This window comes from Salvelinus alpinus, chromosome 25 (assembly GCF_045679555.1).
Source record: "Salvelinus alpinus chromosome 25, SLU_Salpinus.1, whole genome shotgun sequence".
In the NCBI taxonomy this organism is placed as follows: domain Eukaryota; kingdom Metazoa; phylum Chordata; class Actinopteri; order Salmoniformes; family Salmonidae; genus Salvelinus; species Salvelinus alpinus.
Window position 1 is genome coordinate 12761511 of NC_092110.1, and position 19543 is coordinate 12781053.

At 40.8% G+C, this 19543-nt stretch overlaps 1 protein-coding gene across 2 annotated transcripts in view; it reads left to right on the forward strand.

Annotated features, from left to right (window-relative positions):
- The first annotated feature begins 17112 nt into the window (after window positions 1-17112).
- The window catches only part of LOC139553382 (cysteine-rich motor neuron 1 protein), a 129994-nt gene continuing 127563 nt past the window's right edge, over window positions 17113-19543 (forward strand). The window contains exon 1 of one of the 2 annotated variants that reach the window (XM_071365658.1): window positions 17113-18026. In XM_071365658.1, the coding sequence (XP_071221759.1) occupies window positions 17708-18026 (319 nt within the window). In that variant the 5' untranslated portion in view covers window positions 17113-17707. The remainder of the gene's footprint in view (window positions 18027-19543) is intronic. The other variant, XM_071365657.1, reaches the window with a different exon arrangement.

A 19543-nucleotide genomic window follows, 5' to 3' on the forward strand; every position in this document is an offset into this window, starting at 1 on the left:
TCTCTCTCTCTCTCTCTCTCTCTCTCTCTCTCTCTCTCTCTCTCTCTCTCTCTCTCTCTCTCTCTCTCTCTCTCTCTCTCTCTCTCTCTCTCTCTCTCTCTCTCTCTCTCTCTCTTACTGCTACGAGTAGGAGGATTAGTGTACTGGGGCTGTGGTGCAGTATGTGCACTTCTTAATATGGAAAAAAGCTATAATTTCCCTAAACACAGTAAAGAGCCCAGACTTCCAGGACTCCCCCCTCCCCTTCCTCCCCCCTCCTGCCTCTCAGTTCTCACAGGCGGGTGCTACTGCAAAGGCTGCTGGCGCCGTGCTCACTGGCATTCCCAGCATTCTTTCGTCATGTGCTCATGAAAAAGAGAGAAAAGTGGAGACAGGGACAGAGAAAAATTGCAACGAGTTAACCCTTGCATACTTACAGTGCTTAGTGAATAGTGGATAGTGGATAGTGGATTTGGTTCATGTTTAGTGTACATTATCTGCCCGTGAGGCTGTGTTGTAACCAGGTGACCATGTGGAACGAGTGACCTGCTTGAAAGAATAAAAACTACAGTTCATCGTAATAAATTAGTGTTCGGGAAAGAGGGGGGAGATATAGAGGGAACGAGACAGAGAGAAAGAGACGGAGAGAGTGGTGGGGAGGGAGGGGGGATAGAGGGAACGAGACAGAGAGAGATAGAGGGCTCCACTGCCTGCAAATATGCTTTGTGTTTGTGCACATCATCAGACACAGTTATCCTTCAGTTATTTCATCAATCAATACCAGTTATTAAACTCTTTTTGTGAACATTCTAACAATTAAAGCCCATACAATTGAAGATATTTGTCATACTTGGAATGTTTGGATGATTACTTGGAATGTCCGGTAAATAAAACAATATGTTACTATGCATGCTTCATGGTTGAACAATGCTTATCAAACTCTAGTTCTCCCTCTGCTCTTTCAAGACAAAACTATTTCTTCATAGCTGAAGTTTAATGGAGGAATTCTTTCCAACACAGTTTGGGTAACTTCATGCAATGAGTCCTCGTGGCCTCGCCTCATGATCCATGTGCTTGTTCTTCACCAAACCTCAGGAATGGACTTTTTGACGTCAGTCAGGCATCTCTGCATCAGCCACAGGATGGCGTTCATAACCATTAACGCTTGTCTGTCTATTACAAGAGGTATGTCCCAAATAGCACCCTATTACCATTAGTGCACTACTTTTGACCACTATATTGGGATAGGTAGTGTGCCATTTCAGACCCAGACAAGGACGCAGACAAGGATGAATAAAACAAGTGACAAAGAAACATAATTTATGATAATGGCTGCCTTTTTTATAGTCGGAATAATATGATGTAATACCACAGGATTAGGACGCTAGTGAAAGGGGTTTGACGTTGCATTTAATGTGAAAATGCTAATGATTCTGACAAGTCTATTTGTTGCTTTTAGACAACAAAAGGAGTGCTGTTTTAGTTTGAGTTTGTTTTAATGTTAATGTTTCAATGTTTAATTTATGAGAATGCATTTGTATAACACATTACAAGAATAACAATGTGCCACCAAGGATGGCGTTTGAATTTCCACAAACCCCAAAATATTGCAATTTTAATAGAATTAGTCACACAAAGTGTTCAAGCATCCAGCTGTGACATGTTTGAATGTGGCCCCTTCAGTAGCTAGAGCTCTCAAATAAATACATGGTGCTATAGTGGTGATGGTATGCTCAGTGGTGCGTGTCCTCTCTCTCTCTCTCTCTCTCTCTCTCTCTCTCTCTCTCTCTCTCTCTCTCTCTCTCTCTCTCTCTCTCTCTCTCTCTCTCTCTCTCTCTCTCTCTCTCTCTCTCTCTCTCTCTCTCTCTCTGTCAATTCAATTCAATTCAAGGGGCTTTATTGGCATGGGAAACATGTGTTAACATTGCCAAAGCAAGTGAGGTAGGTCATATACAAAAGTCAAATAAACAATAAAAATGAACAGTAAACATTACACATACAGAAGTTTCAAAACAATAAAGACATTACAAATGTCATATTATATATATGCAGTGTTGTAACAATGTACAAATGGTTAAAGCACACAAGTTAAAATAAATAAACATAAATATGGGTTGTATTTACAGTGGTGTTTGTTCTTCACTGGTTGCCCTTTTCTTGTGGCAACAGGTCACAAATCTTGCTGCTGTGATGGCACACTGTGGAATTTCACCCAGTAGATATGGGAGTTTATCAAAATTGGATTTGTTTTCGAATTCTTTGTGGATCTGTGTAATCTGAGGGAAATATGTCTCTCTAATATGGTCATACATTGGGCAGGAGGTTAGGAAGTGCAGCTCAGTTTCCACCTCATTTTGTGGGCAGTGTGCACATAGCCTGTCTTCTCTTGAGAGCCATGTCTGCCTACGGCGGCCTTTCTCAATAGCAAGGCTATGCTCACTGAGTCTGTACATAGTCAAAGCTTTCCTTAAGTTTGGGTCAGTCACAGTGGTCAGGTATTCTGCCACTGTGTACTCTCTGTTTAGGGCCAAATAGCATTCTAGTTTGCTCTGTTTTTTTGTTAATTCTTTCCAATGTGTCAAGTAATTATCTTTTTGTTTTCTCATGATTTGGTTGGGTCTAATTGTGCTGTTGTCCTGGGGCTCTGTGGGGTGTGTTTGTGTTTGTGAACAGAGCCCTAGGACCAGCTTGCTTAGGGGACTCTTCTCCAGGTTCATCTCTTTGTAGGTGATGGCTTTGTTATGGAAGGTTTGGGAATCGCTTCCTTTTAGGTGGTTGTAGAATTTAACGGCTCTTTTCTGGATTTTGATAATTAGTGGGTATCGGCCTAATTCTGCTCTGCATGCATTATTTGGTGTTCTACGTTGTACACGGAGGATATTTTTGCAGAATTCTGCATGCAGAGTCTCAATTTGGTGTTTGTCCCATTTTGTGAAATCTTGGTTGGTGAGCGGACCCCAGACCTCACAACCATAAAGGGCAATGGGCTCTATGACTGATTCAAGTATTTTTAGCCAGATCCTAATTGGTATGTTGAAATTTATGTTCCTTTTGATGGCATAGAAGGCCCTTCTTGCCTTGTCTCTCAGATCGTTCACAGCTTTGTGGAAGTTACCTGTGGTGCTGATGTTTAGGCCGAGGTATGTATAGTTTTTTGTGTGCTCTAGGGCAACGGTGTCTAGATGGAATTTGTGGTCCTGGTGACTGGACCTTTTTTGGAACACCATTATTTTGGTCTTACTGAGATTTACTGTCAGGGCCCAGGTCTGACAGAATCTGTGCAGAAGATCTAGGTGCTGCTGTAGGCCCTCCTTGGTTGGTGACAGAAGCACCAGATCATCAGCAAACAGTAGACATTTGACTTCGGATTCTAGTAGGGTGAGACCGGGTGCTGCAGACTGTTCTAGTGCCCGCGCCAATTCGTTGATATATATGTTGAAGAGGGTGGGGCTTAAGCTGCATCCCTGTCTCACCCCACGACCCTGTGTGAAGAAATGTGTGTGTTTTTTGCCAATTTTAACCGCACACTTGTTGTTTGTGTACATGGATTTTATAATGTCGTATGTTTTACCCCCAACACCACTTTCCATCAATTTGTATAGCAGACCCTCATGCCAAATTGAGTCGAAGGCTTTTTTGAAATCAACAAAGCATGAGAAGACTTTGCCTTTGTTTTGGTTTGTTTGGTTGTCAATTAGGGTGTGTAGGGTGAATACATGGTCTGTTGTACGGTAATTTGGTAAAAAGCCAATTTGACATTTGCTCAGTACATTGTTTTCATTGAGGAAATGTACGAGTCTGCTGTTAATGATAATGCAGAGTATTTTCCCAAGGTTACTGTTGACGCATATTCCACGGTAGTTATTGGGGTCAAATTTGTCTCCACTTTTGTGGATTGGGGTGATCAGTCCTTGGTTCCAAATATTGGGGAAGATGCCAGAGCTAAGGACGATGTTAAAGAGTTTTAGTATAGCCAATTGGAATTTGTTGTCTGTATATTTGATCATTTCATTAAGGATACCATCAACACCACAGGCCTTTTTGGGTTTGAGGGTTTTTATTTTGTCCTGTAACTCATTCAAGGTAATTGGAGAATCCAATGGGTTCTGGTAGTCTTTAATAGTTGATTCTAGGATTTGTATTTGATCATGTATATGTTTTTGTTCTTTATTCTTTGTTATAGAGCCAAAAAGATTGGAGAAGTGGTTTACCCATACATCTCCATTTTGGATAGATAATTCTTCGTGTTGTTGTTTGTTTAGTGTTTTCCAATTTTCCCAGAATTGGTTAGAGTCTATGGAGTCTTCAATTACATTGAGCTGATTTCTGACGTGCTGTTCCTTCTTTTTCCGTAGTGTATTTCTGTATTGTTTTAGTGATTCGCCATAGTGAAGGCGTAGACTCAGGTTTTCCGGGTCTCTATGTTTTTGGTTGGACAGGTTCCTCAATTTATTTCTTAGATTTTTGCATTCTTTATCAAACCATTTGTCATTGTTGTTCATTTTCTTCGGTTTTCTATTTGAGATCTGTCTCTCTCTCTCTCTGTCTCTCTCTCTCTCTGTCTCTCTCTCTCTCTCTCTCTCTCTCTCTCTCTCTCTCTCTCTCTCTCTCTCTCTCTCTCTCCCTCTCCCTCTGTTTCCATCTCTCTGCCTCTCCCCCATCTCCCGCTCTCTCTTCCCTGTCCTTCCCTGTCTCTTCTCCGCCCCTCTCTCCCCCTTTCCCCCTCTATCTCTCCCTCTCTCTCTCTCCCCCACTCGCTCTCTCCATCTCTCTCTCTCTGTGGATGATTAATGGGGCAGCTAGCCCGGTCGGTGCCTGCAGAGGTGCTCCACTCCCCATGACTCTATGGCCCCTGTCATCACAGCTCTAGCGTGCCCAACACCAGCCAACGCCAAGCTGACATTTTACAGCTTATGTGTATCAGGAATCAAATTTCCTCATGAATCTTAACCCGCCACTTCTTATTGTGAGAACATGAATTATTCATTTTTTGTTGTTGTCGGGGGGTTTCTATTTTGTCTACCCCCCTTTGTTGGAAATAAAATGTATATTCTGAGGCGTTTTGTTATTTAATTTAATATGCACCATTAATCTAGAGATTATTGTTTTGGGTGTAACTGGAGAACGAGCAACAGGCAAATAGTGCAGCGAGTGCCAAGGTAAACAGCATAATGTATCATACACACGTAATGTATGTCTTATCAGAGCTTATTTGAATGTCTCTTGGATTGGAGTGCTAACTGAGCAAACAGTTCCTGGCTCAGTCCCCACAGTATACATTTTATATTGAACAATAGTCAACATTCAATGTCTCTACTACATCCTCCCATAATAGATTCTGTATCACAGCTGTATCCCCATGATATTATCTCTACCCTCTCTATGGTAAGCCGTCGTGTACAAATGACACAGTGGAAAACAGCTTTTTCCACCATTTAAAATGATTTAATCCGATTACTTTTGCTGTCACATAATAACATGACCTCATAATCCAATCAAATATACTGTATTGTACAGTGTATATATTGTATACTGTACAGTGTATATATACTTTTTTCGTTCCATTTTGGACATGGGTAAATTATTTGGTGTGCAAGTGCACACAGTGTTATTTCTAATTTCTCTCAATTTTTCTGACGTTCTCCGAATATTAACCATTATTATGTTATATAGAAAAGTCAATGTTTTGTTACATTTTCATTTATTTGGGCTGCAATTTCTGAGGCTGGTAACTCTAAGGAACTTATTCTCTGTAGCAGAGGTAGCTCTGGGTCTTCCTTTCCTGTGGCGGTCCTCATGAGAGCCAGTTTCATCACAGCGCTTGATGGTTTTTGCGACTGCACTTGAAGAAACATTCAAAGTTCTTGAAATGTTCTGCATTGACTGACCTTCATGTCTTAAAGTAATGATGGACTGTCATTTCTCTTTGCTTATTTGAGCTGTTCTTGCCATAATATGGACCTGGTCTTTTACCAAAAACTGGCTATCTTCTGTTTACCACCCCTACAGTACCTTGTCACAACACAACTGATAGGCTCAAACGCATTAAGAAAAAAATAAATTCCACAATTTAACTTTTAACAAGACACACATGTTAATTGAAATCCATTCCAGGTGACTACCTCAGGGTGGCTACTTTGAAGAATCTCAAATATAAAATATTTTGATTTGTTTAACACTTTTTTGGTTACTACATGATTCCATATGTGTTATTTCATAGTTTTGATGTCTTCACTATTATTCTACAATGTACAAAATAGTAAAATTAAAGAAAAACCCTTGAACGAGTAGGTGTGTCCAAACTTTTGACTGGTACTGCATGTAATAAAATAACCCCATTTCAGTAAAAATGACCATTTTGAAATCCTTGAGTGGACCAAACTATTAGAGGATCCATGGTGTTATGCACCCCAACAATCTCAGGGGGCAAAAAGTATGTGAGGATGGCTGGGGGGTGGTCTGGAGGGGAGCTAGGCCCCTGTCTGTAAGTTTGAGAATTTAGCATTTTATGAACACTTGAAACAGCTTTTTGCTGCAATCTTGAGCCATAATCATTATGCTTAATTCTATGTAAAAAAAATAAGTCACTTTTTTCTGCATATCTAATACCTCTTGAGCTGTCTGTATCCTCCTGACTGGTCGTTCTTCTTTTTAAAGAAACAAAATATGCTTCTATGCATCTCTGCTATAATCTGGTTAAAAGATTGAAAGCAATGTGTGTCACACCCTGATCTGTTTCACATGTCTTTGTGTTGTCTCCACCCCCCTCCAGGTGTCACCCATCTTCCCCAGTGTATTCATACCTGTGTTCTGTTCATCTGTTGCCAGTTCTTTTTGTCCATCAAGCCTACCATCATTTTCCCCCTTGCACCTCTCTTTTTCCATAGTTCCCGTTTTCTAGTTTTCCCAGTTTGACCATTTTGCCTGCCCTGACACTGAGCCTGCCTGCTGTTCTGTACCTTGTGACACCGCCATGGATTATTGACCTCTGCCTGCCCTGGCCTAGAGACTGCCTGCCATTCTGTACCTTTTGACTCTGATCTGGATTACTGACCTCTGCCTGCCCTGACCTAGAGACTGCCTGCCGTTCTGTACCTTTTGACTCTGATCTGGATTACTAACCTCTGCCTGCCCTTGACCTGTCGTTTTGCATGCCCCTGTTCTAGTAATAAACGTTTGTTACTTTGACACTGTCTGCATCTGGGTCTTCCCTAAAATGTAATAATGTGAGTCTTAATCAGTACATTTAGTTAACCTTGCCAGCAGGCACACCAGATAAGATAGTTAGACAAGCTACTTACTTGATTGAAGCCTGAAATGGCTTCTTGGTAGCTAGTTACAGTGACTTCAGAAAGTATTCACACCCCTTGACTTTTTCCACATTTTAATGTGTTACAAAGTGGGATTAAAATGGATTTAATTGTCATTTTTGTGTCAATGATCTTCACAAAATACTCTGTAATGTCAAAATGGAAGAACAATTCTGTAAAACATTTATGAAAAATGCATTCGGAAGTATTCGGAAAGTATTCAGATCCCTTTGACATGAAGCACCTTTGGCAGCAATTACAGCCTCAAGTCTTCTTGGGTGTGACGCTACAAGCTTGGCACACCTGTATTTGGGGAGTTTCTGCCATTTTTCTCTGCAGATCCTCTCAAGCTCTGTTAGGTTGGATGGGGAGCATCGCTGCACAGCTATTTTCAGGTCTCTCCAGAGATGTTCGATCGGCTTCAAGTCTGGGCTCTGGCTGGGCCACTCAAGGACATTCAGAGACTTGTCCCGAAGCCACTCCTGCGTTATCTTGGCTGCGTGCTTAGGGCCGTTGTCCTGTTGGAAGGTGAACCTTCGCCCCAGTCTGAGGTCCTGAGTGCTCTGGAGCATGTTTTCATCAATGATCTCTCTGTACTTTGCTCCATTCATCTTTCCCTCGATCCTGACTGCTCACCCATTCCCTGCCGCTGAAAAACATCCCCACAGCATGATGCTGCCACCACCATGCTTCACCGTAGGGATGATGCCAGGTTTCCTCCAGACATGACGCTTTGCATTCAGGCCAAAGAGTTCAATCTTGGTTTCATCAGACCAGAGAATCTTATTTTTCATAGTCTGAGAGTCCTTTAGGTGCATTTTGGCAAACTCCAAGTGGGCTGTCATGTGCCTTTTACTGAGGAGTGGCTTCCGACTGGCCACTCTACCATAAAGGCCAGATTGTTGGAGTGCTGCAGAGATGGTTGTCCTTCTGAAAGGTTCCTCGCCACAGAGGGACAATTGGGTTCTTGGTCACCTCCCTGACCAATGCCCTTCTCCCCCGATTGCTCAGTTTGGCCGGGCGGCCAGCTCTAGGAAGAGTCTTGGTGGTCCCAAACTTCTTCCTTTTAAGAATGATGGAGGCCATTGTGTTCTTGGGGACCTTTAATGCAAAGAAATGTTTTGGTACTCTTTCCCAGATCTGTGCCTCGACACAATCCTGTCTCGGAGCTCTACGGACAATTCCTTCGACTTCATTACTTGGTTTTTGCTCTGACATGCACAGTGAACTGTGGGACTTTATATAGACATGTGTGTGTACTCTACCTACAGTACATGTACATATTACCTCAATTACCTCGACTAACCGGTGCCCCCGCACATTGACTATGTACCGGTGCACCCTGTATATAGCCTCACTATTGTTATTTTACTGCTGCTGTTTAATTATTTGTTACTTTTATTTAAAAAATAATAATTTTCAATTTTTTACTTAACACTTATTTTTCTCAAACTGCTTTGTTGGTTAAGGGCTTGTAAGTAAGCATTTCACTGTAAGGTCGACACCTGTTGTATTCGGCGCATTTGACAAATAAAATTTGATTTGATTTGATTTGTGTGCCTTTCCAAATCATGTCCAATCAATTGAATTTACCACAGGTGGACTCCAATCCAAGTTGTAGAAACATCTCAAAGATTATCAATGGAAGCAGGATGCACCTGAGCTCAATTTCTAGTCATATAGCAAATGGTCTGAATACTTATGTAAATGTCATATTTCTGTTTTATTTTTAATACATTTGCAAAATTTTCGAAAAACCTGTTTTCGCTTCGTCATTATGGGGTATTGTGTGTAGATTGATGAGGAAAAAGCTTTATGTAAAAACATTTGAAAAAGGGAAGGGGTCTGAATACCTTCTGAATGCACTATATCTTAATTATATAAGTATTCAACCTCCTGAGTCAATACATTAGAATCACCTTTGACAGCTAATACAGCTGTGAGTTTTTTCAGGTAAGCTTTGCACACCTGGATTGTACAATATTTTCACATAATTTGTTTAATTCTTCAAGGTCTGTCAAGTTGGTTGTTGATCATTGCTAGAAAGCCATTTCCATGTCTTGCCAAAGATTTTCAAGCTGATGTAAATCAAAACTGTAACTAGACCACTCAGTAACATCCAATGGCATCTTGGTAAGCAACTCCAGTGTATATTTGGCCTTTTTTATTTTAGGTTATTGTCCTGCTGAAAGGTGAATTTCTCTCCCAGTGTCTGTTGAAAAGCAGACTGAACCAGGTTTTCCTATAGGATTTGGCCTGTGCTTAGCTCTATTCCGTTTCTTTTTATCATTAAAAAACTCCCTAGTCCTTGCCGATGACAAGCATACCCATAACAGCCACCACCGTGCTTGAAAATATGAATACTGGTACTCAGTGATGTGTTGAGTTGGTTTTGCCCCAAACATAACTCTTTGTTTTCAGGATATAAAGTTAATTTATTTGCCACATTTTTTGCAGTTTTACTTCAGTGCGTTATTTCAAACAGGATGCATGTATTGGAATATTTTAATTCTGTACAGGCTTCCTTCTTTTCACTCTGTCAATTAGGTTAGTATTTTGGAGTAACTACAATGTTGTTGATTCATCCTCAGTTTTCTCCTATCACAGCCATAGAGCTTGCAATATTTTAGTCCTCAAACCCGGAAATTAGTTACCTCTGGTTCGTTGAGCCATCCCTATGTGGAAAGTTAATAGGGAAAGAATAGGGTTTTGGGATAAACTCAAAAAATAAGGTCTGAGGTTAAAACAGGCTTAGGAGATCTTATATGTTTTGTTCTATGAGATAATATCAGTCAGTTAACATGACCTATATGAATTATGGAGCCCTTATGTACTTTTTGTGCTTTTTTAAAATACACACAGTACCAGTCAAAAGTTTGGACACACCTACTCATTTAAGGGTTTTCTTCATTTCTACTACTTATTTCTACTATTTTCTACATTGTCGAATAATAGTGAAGACATCAAAACTATGAAATAACACATATGGAATCATGTAATAACCAAAAAAGTATTAACAGGTGTGCCTTGTTAAAAGTTCATTTGTGGAATTTTTTCCTTCTTAATGCGTTTGAGCCAATCAGTTGTGTTGTGACAAGGTAGGGGTGGTAAACAAAAGATAGCCCTATTTAATAAAATACCAAGTCCATATTATGGCAAGATAAAGCTCAAATAAGTAAAGAGAAATGACAGTGCATCATTACTTTAAGACATGAAGGTCAGTCAATGTGGAAAATTTCAAGAACTTTGAAAGTTTCTTCAAGTGCAGTCGCAAAAAACATGAAGCGCTATGATGAAACTGGCTCTCATGAGGACCGCCACAGGAAAGGAAGACCCAGAGTTACCTCTGCTGCAGAGGATAAGTTCATTAGAGTTGCCAGCCTCAGAAATTGCAGCCCAAATAAATACTTCACAGAATTCAAGTAACAGACACATCTCAACATCAACTGTTCAGAGGAGACCGTGTGAATCAGGCCTTCAAGGTCGAATTGCTGCAAAGAAACCACTACTAAATGACACCAATAAGAAGAAGAGACTTGCTTGGGCAAAGAAACACAAGCAATGGACATTAGACCGGTGGAAATCTGTCCTTTGGTCTGATGAGTCAAAATTTGAGATTTTTGGTTCCAACCGCTGTGTCTTTGTGAGACGCAGAGTAGGTGAACGGATGATCTCCGCATGTGTGGTTCCCACCGTGACGCATGGAGGAGGAGGTGTGATGGTGTGGGGGTGCTTTGCTGCTGACACTGTCAGTGATTTTTTTAAATTCAAGGCACACTTAGCCAGCATGGCTATCACAGCATTCTGCAACAATACGCTATGCCATCTGGTTTGCGCTTAGTGGAATTATCATTTATTTTTCAACAGGACAATGACCCAACACACATCCAGGCTGTGTAAGGGCTATTTGACCAAGAAGTTGAGTGATGGAGTCCTGCATCAGATGACCTGGCCTCCACAATCACCTGACCTCAACCCAATTGAGATGGTTTGGGATGAGTTGGAACCAGAGTGAAGGAAAAGCAGCCAACAAGTGCTCAGCATATGTGGGAACTCCTTCAAGACTGTTGGAAAAGCATTCCAGGTGAAGCTGGTTGAGAGAATGCCAAGAGTGTTCAAAGCTGTCATCAAGGCAAAGGGTGGCTACTTTGAAGAATCTAAAGTATATTTTGATTTGTTTAACATTTTTTGGTTACTACATGATTCCATATGTGTTATTTCATAGTATTGATGTCTTCACTATTATTTTACAATATAGGAAATAGTAGAAAATAAAGAAAAACCCTTGAATGAGTTGGTGTCCAAACTTTGGACTGGTAGTGTATATGCTTGAAAATAAATAAAAAAGTGACGTTCGCTGATGAAAATGATCTCAAAGAACAAAACATATAAGATATCCTAAGCCTGTGTTTACCCCAAGTTTTTTTCTGCGTTTATCCAAAATCCCTACAGAAACGACACTCATTTCCCCACAGGATTTGTCCAACGAACCATGGCGGAGTTAGTGCCTACAAAAGACGGCATTACTATTTCTCTCTATTGGCCTCATGGTGAAATTCCTGAGCGGTTTCCTTCCTCTCCGGCAACAGAGTTAGGAAGGATGCCGGTATCTTTGTAGAGGCTGCGTGTTTTGATACACCATACACATTGTAATTGATATCTTCTCCATGCTTAAAGAGATATTCAATGTCTGCTTTTTTTTACACATCTACCAGTAGGTGCTCTTTGAGAGGCATTGGAAAACCTTCCTGGTCTTTGTGGTTGAATCTGTGTTTCAAATTCACTGCTCGACTAAAGGACCTTACACATAATTGTATGTTTGGGGTACAGAGATGAAGTAGTCATTCAAAATTCATTTTATACAGTATTATTACACATGCAACTTATTATGTGACTTGTTAAGCACATTTGTACTCCTGAACTTATTTTGGCTTGCCATAACAAATGGGTTGAATACTTATTGACTCAAAACATGTCAGCTTTTCTTTTTTTATTAATTTGTAAACATTTCGAAAAACATAATTCCACTTTGACATTATGGGGTACTGTGTGTAAGTAGGCCAGTAACAAAAACATCTACATTTAATCCATTTCAAGTTCAGCCTGTAACAAAACAAAATGTTAAAAAAGTCAAGGGGTGTGAATACTTTCTGAAGGCATTGTATGAGGTTTTGAGATTTGGAACCTATCTGGGCTCACTAAAGCCAACTTCATAAAATTGCTAAGTGGCTAGAATTATTACAAAAATATATAATAATTAACGCCTCTGTGATGAGCTATACAATATTGGAGTCCTATTACGTTTCTGAAATTTCTGTATACAGTACATGTCTTAAAGTCCTTTAAACAAAAAGGAACACAACAAGCATCAAAGTAAATCATTTTCAATTCATAAATTGATGTTACATCTATTTTACAAAATAGACTGCAGTTGTAATTGCATTGAACCTAACCCTTTGCACATATTGTCATGAACTTGAATGGCTGGCAACCTTTCTCTACAGTTGAGAAAACAGTATGTATAGAGTCAAATAAGCCATCCGCTTCCAAAGTCATATATTTTATATTTTCATGCAATATCAATACAATGTAAGTGTAACAAATGATACTTTTAAATGACAGACCATTCTTGATTCTGAGGACACTTCCTTTATAGTACTCTAAATCATAAATGACAGAGCACGGCTTGAAGGTAATTCAATAGGGACTGGTGCATTGGCACCTGTAGTAGGCCTACTCTCCCTGGTTACAACCACAACAAACAATACGGTCATAACTGTTTGTTCTCAGCTTAAAGCTGGAATCCTTAATGCCGAAACAGCCACATCTATTTGTGATATTACAACAACAAATAAGTTACTGCAAACAACCAACACTGTTTTCCCCTCTGACATAATTGGACTCGAATTAGAAGAGCACAATATATACTGCAATTTCTTTTACCATGCTGCGCGATGCTCCTCAGCTTGGCAACAAAAACAATAACAGTGGTGGTGGGGCAGCCAGTGGCGCTGTTTCCCCCTACTGCGGATTTAGTTTTTAACAATACATAACCTGATTACAAAAGAACACGGAAACATTAAAACTTCCTTTTTGTTGGGGAGAGCTAAGTGGACTGTCATTTCATATGTGGTTTAAAGATGTGTTCGCTCCCAGGTTTCGGCACCAAATACGTAAATATGAATTTGCTTTCTCCACAGCCTTTTGGACACCTCTTCTCCCAATTATACACAATACCTTCAACAATTGGGCTTACATTTCACATCTTCTCTATATTAAAGATAAGCAGGCTGTTGAATGTGTTGAATTTTTGTTAAATGGTCTTTGGTTTTTGTTCAATTTTTCGAACCAATACAGAATAACACTTTCATCAAACAAATGACCCCAAATACCTTGCCCTCAGCTGTGGCGATTGATGACCCTGCTATTATTGGTCCACAATAATTGCTAGGCTATTATTGGCCGGCTCTGCTCGTAGCCAGGCTCAACAGTTCTTTTGTCTCTTTTCTACAGAGCAGGATTTTGTGCGGTCCCAAAGCAGGGTAGACTGATCCTCGTTGGCAGACTTAAATGTCAGGTGTCCTCTGTCTTACCAAAAATGCAGCTCCGCTGCCGACTGGTGAAGACCAAGTAGCAGCTAGCTAGGGATGAAATACGACATCTCTTCAAACTATAGTAAGAGAATCAGACACATACAGTCCTCCTGATCAGAACCACAAAAGAAATCCCTGAGAGCAATATGCAGACCAGTAAAAGGAAGGAGAGCGTATAAAGCTGGAGGACATTGGTCTTAGAAATGTCTCCTGAAATGAAAGCCTGTCATCTCTTGATTTGGTTTCAGCCCAACCATCCACAGAACCATGGACATCTGAGAGTTCTTGGAGGGTAGGAAAGAAAGAAATAGGATTGAAAATGAGCAAAAAAAAGATTGTGGTTTATTGATCCAGAAAAAAAGGTCCTTCACTCCATCAATGCTGAGGTCCACTCTGACTGTCCTCCAGGGATATAGATGTCCAGCTCATACATGGTCAAATACAATTGAATCCCCAAGGCTCCATAATGACTCCATTCTACCACCTCTTCCCTCAAGTCACAGGTAAAAGATCAAGACAAGATCAGTAGATAAGTAGTCTGGGAATGTATGACCTCAAAAGGCCTTGGGGCTGGGATAGACGTTTTTTAAACTACAAGCATTGATGGTGCAGGCTTTAAAAGTTGGATTCTTCTGGCTTTGTTGGTTGTGAATTCAAAGATGCTTTTTTAACACAAAGCAATCTCCCCAAAATTACGTTGAACCAACATGGAATAGATGTTGAATTGACGTCTGTGCCCAGTGGCATAGTTCTGCTAAAAACACCTCAGCTTGACTGCACACTAAATCATTGTGTTAGACATAGCAACTAAAGGACAATAATGCTGACAAAAGAGGTCTGGGGGCCTAGTATTGACTCCATGCACAGCACAATTTGGATCCTATACAACGCAATGCAGATAGATTTCAGCTCAAATGACGATTCAGTCAGTGGTAGCAGGTTGGCATTTATTAGGATGACTCGTGTACTGGAGGCATCTCTGCAGGGTAGTCACTTGCTGGCACAGCCACAAAGGCATAAAATCTTATTTTAAAACTAACCTTAAAACTAACCTTAACCACACAGCTAACTTTATGCCTAACCCTAATCAAACATTTAGACTTAAAGGCTCACTTTTTACGAGACATAGCTAATTTTGACTTTGCAGCTGGCACATTAAGTGTAAATCGCTCAGTACTGCCTCCAGTACAAGATTCATACTAATAAACGTCAACGTGCGCAGTGGTTGGCTAACACAAAATGCTTTCTTCTTTACCACACAATGACCAAAGTGAATCTGATGATTTTGTCTTCCAACAAATCATGTTTTAATTACTTAATTTTTTCTATAATGATAATTAGAGAAGACATTCATCATTCCATCATTATCCTAAGCCTAATGGTTAAACAATAAACGAACACATGCACGTGACCTTGCCATGTCAATTTAAAGTGCGGGGGAATCAACCCAACCCATCCCTAGACCTTAACAGAATAATGACTTTGAGCCTTTATAATGTGAATTGTGCCTATCAACCATGTTATTAATGAAAATGACATTGCTATACACTGATCTGGCTCCATAGCTAATTAGTCTTTACTTTTTAATTTCCCACATCCCCTAAAGTTTATTACAATTACCCTATCAATTCATCTCAAAAGGCATTTATAATAGAATCAAACACACCTTTGCCTTTTCATTGATTGATGTTGAGAATAAAAAAACTATTGGATAGCCTATATTTGGATAATTTGCCCTGTGCAAGCAAGATTTAGTTCTGTATTTCAAGATTAATGTTTGGGTTTGGCATATCAGTTATCATTAACATTGTGTTCTAAACGTATTACTAACCTTTTATAATGTCTTATAACCTAGTTAAGTTACACATTTAGTTATTATGAATAGCTTACATTATGAATAGAGCCTACATATGAAATGACTAGGCACAGCTATCATTACATAGTTGTAATAAGCATGCCATTGCCTTGCCAAAACGGACTATAGTTAATAGGCTAGTCTAGTATTTAGACTAGATGTCAGTGCCGACTTGTTGTGTATAGTTACAGTGCCCTAATACGCAGATATATATTCACCATCTAGTCTCTCCTGGTCCATCATCTTCTCTTCCATGCGGTCTCTTCTGGTCCATCATCTTCTCTTCCATACGGTCTCTCCTGGTCCATCATCTTCTCTTCCATGCGGTCTCTCCTGGTCCATCATCTTCTCTTCCATGCGGTCTCTCCTGGTCCATCATCTTCTCTTCCATGCGGTCTCTCCTGGTCCATCATCTTCTCTTCCATGCGGTCTCTCCTGGTCCATCATCTTCTCTTCCATGCGGTCTCTCCTGGTCCATCATCTTCTCTTCCATGCGGTCTCTCCTGGTCCATCATCTTCTCTTCCATGCGGTCTCTCCTGGTCCATCATCTTCTCTTCCATGCGGTCTCTCCTGGTCCATCATCTTCTCTTCCATGCGGTCTCTCCTGGTCCATCATCTTCTCTTCCATGCGGTCTCTCCTGGTCCAACATCTTCTCTTCCATGCGGTCTCTCCTGGTCCATCATCTTCTCTTCCATGCGGTCTCTCCTGGTCCATCATCTTCTCTTCCATGCGGTCTCTCCTGGTCCAACATCTTCTCTTCCATGCGGTCTCTCCTGGTCCATCGTCTTCTCTTCCATGCGGTCTCTCCTGGTCCATCATCTTCTCTTCCATGCGGTCTCTCCTGGTCCAACATCTTCTCCTCCCATGCGAAGCAAGACTGATTTACAGTGTAAACTGCAGTGTTTCCGAGGCCATGCGGGGACAACATTCTACACCTGCCCTGCATCTAAACTAAATTCCCAGCCCACGTATCACTGACTCTCTCAGCGCGGGTTGTCACTAGTTACCGAAGCCACAAAGTCAAAATTTACTAGACTATATCGTAGTAATTCATGAAAATAGAAATGTGCGTTTTGGTATTAATGTATGGTTAGGATTAGGCATACAGTTAGCAGTGTGTTTTAGATCAGTGTATAAGGTTAGTGTTCGGTTTAAAGACAAATTTTAAGAAGATCAATTGTAAAAAAAAAATAGGCGTGGTTTGTGGCTGTGGTAACTAGTGACGACCCTTTGCGCGCTTTGTGTGCCAACATTTGCTCTGCGTTCCATATCTGGAATGAACGATCCAATGGAGCAAAGTAATGCACGATGGGAGTGGTTCCGTTATGAGGTCACGGTGAGGGTCTGATTGAACAGGGGGCGCAGCAGCAGGCGGAGAGTTGCACTGGATGATGATAAACATGAGCGAGAGAGAGACACACACACACACACTGAATATGCGATAGCAAGAAACAGTTTATTTCAATTAGGCTAGTAAAGCGAATCTCGGATAGAAAGGCGACCAGAGGATTGCGCTTCTACGAGAGGGAACATATATTATAGAGCCGTTCTGTTGTAGTTACAGACGAGCTGAACAGGAAGAATTCCCTTGCTTTCTGAGAGCGAGACGGAGTGACTCTGAGGCAATGAGACATAAGAACAGTGAAGAAAGTTTCAATTTCTAAAACAAACTGAAACTCACGACTACAGCGCGGAACACAGAAACCATGCACTCTATGTACAGTGTGGGGTAATTGCCGTTTCATGCGCATTTTAACGGATCGTTTTCTTTCCTGGTTTACAAGAACCAGGACAAAAGTTTATCTAGCGGAACGTATAACAACATACAGCACAAATCTAGACTGTTTACCGGAACTTTGAGCCTTTTAGAAGAACTGTGTGGTGTTCTTCGCATTGCATAGCTTAGCTGGTATTTTCTGCCTCGCTGGACTGGTGATTTGGGGGTCCGCGGGCGGGTTGTGGATATATATGAATTGTTTTTCTCCCATGGCCTCTGCCAGGATGTACTTTATAACGAGATGCATTTTAATATCCATGATTTGGAAGAGCAACTGGGCTCTTTTATGTCTGCCGTGTGATGAATCTAAATGCGAGGAGCCAAAGCATTGCTCTGGCGCCGTGGTGCTCGGTATCTGCGGCTGCTGCTCGGTCTGTGCCAAACAGAAAAACGAGAGCTGCGGTGGTGTCTACGGTCTGTACGGGACTTGCGACCGTGGGCTCCGGTGCGTGATCAGACCGCCGCTGAACGGTGGATCCATCACGCAGTATGAAGTCGGAGTCTGTGAAGGTTTGTATTCTATTTACACTGTTTCACCATAACGAATAGGGCTTATGCTCGGCATTAAAGTTCAAACAAAACACATGTTCATTGTACAAAGATGTTCCACTTTGGCTATGCATGGCTATCATATCAAAATCACATGTATAGTCTAGTCTACAATGCATCATATAGAAGGCATTAAAATGAGTTGAAAATAATAGCAATGGGCAATGTTTGCTCTATTAGGCTGCTAGTTAACCTATTATACAATATGCCTAATAATGTTAGACTGGCTAATAATAATGACGAATAGATTATTATTGTGTAGCTGTAGCCTACATACTATGAAGTTATTCCTATTTCAAAAGTGAATGATGTGGCTTTTCACGCTGTTTTCATTTTTACAGTCAAAGTAGAGCTACATAACTTGTAGCTGCATAAACATGTCTGTCCATGCTGCTGGTCTGGCGGTGTGGTGGGGGTTTGGAATAAGAGCCTGATTTAGCAAGCGAACTGGTTAATGTGTTTGCAGGATGTCGGTTTTCCATTTCTTTAGGGTAATGCTAACGGGTTTCGTGCTGTTTTTGGACGCGGTGCCAGCCCCTCTTTCCGCTGAGGCTTGTTGGTTTTTCAATGGAATGTCTGCTATGCAACTCAATTTACGCGTCAGCACCGTTTATTTTACATCGCCCCGAACTAATAGGACATGCACTGTCTGCTAATACCTGGAATCACAGGTGTCGCCTATTATCAAAGACAGTACAGTATGAAGATAGGCATAAACTGATTATCCAATAGAAATCCCCGATCACACTTGTAGGCAATGTCATGGCGACGTTGGCAAGCTAAACTCAAGCGCAGACAAACGTCATCGCTTATAACGTTTGTCTCGCGCCTAACTGCGCGTGTGCAGGCCGTCAAATCAAAGTAACTTCTTCGATATAAAGTAGTTTTAGACGAAAATTAAAACCTAACAGTTTGTCACTTTTACGAGATTGGAGTAATAAAATGTTCAGCTACTTAAGACATTGACTCAAATGTAGGCTGTGCTTTAGATTTCGTGAAAATGTACAACTAAGGAATAATTTTTCACTTCTCTTATTGACATGGTCTGTTTGGTCTGTTTCACAAGCTTTCCCGGAAGTCTCGCGATGTTGCGCCTCGGTTTAGAAACTCTGTGCTATTATCCTTTGTGGCCATGTCGGAATTCGTGGTAAAATGCCAACATCAGGGTTACCCAACTGACGCCCCGCGGGCCGAATTTGGCCCGTTGGTGGTTTTATTTAGACCCCAAGTTTTAAATAAAATACATTTTTGTTTCATTGTTGGACATAAAAGACTGTAAAAACAGCAGGAATTCAGCTCCAAGTGATTTTTATTTAAGAAATCTGTGTACAAATGTAAGCAAGGTTTGAAATCATTATGTTTTATGCAAACATTATACTGTATCTGTTTAGGCTTCTTGCGGTCAATTTGCAGTCTACAAATTATTACAAATTGTGTTCCGGCCCACGGACCAACCGCTCAAGAACAAATTGGCCTGC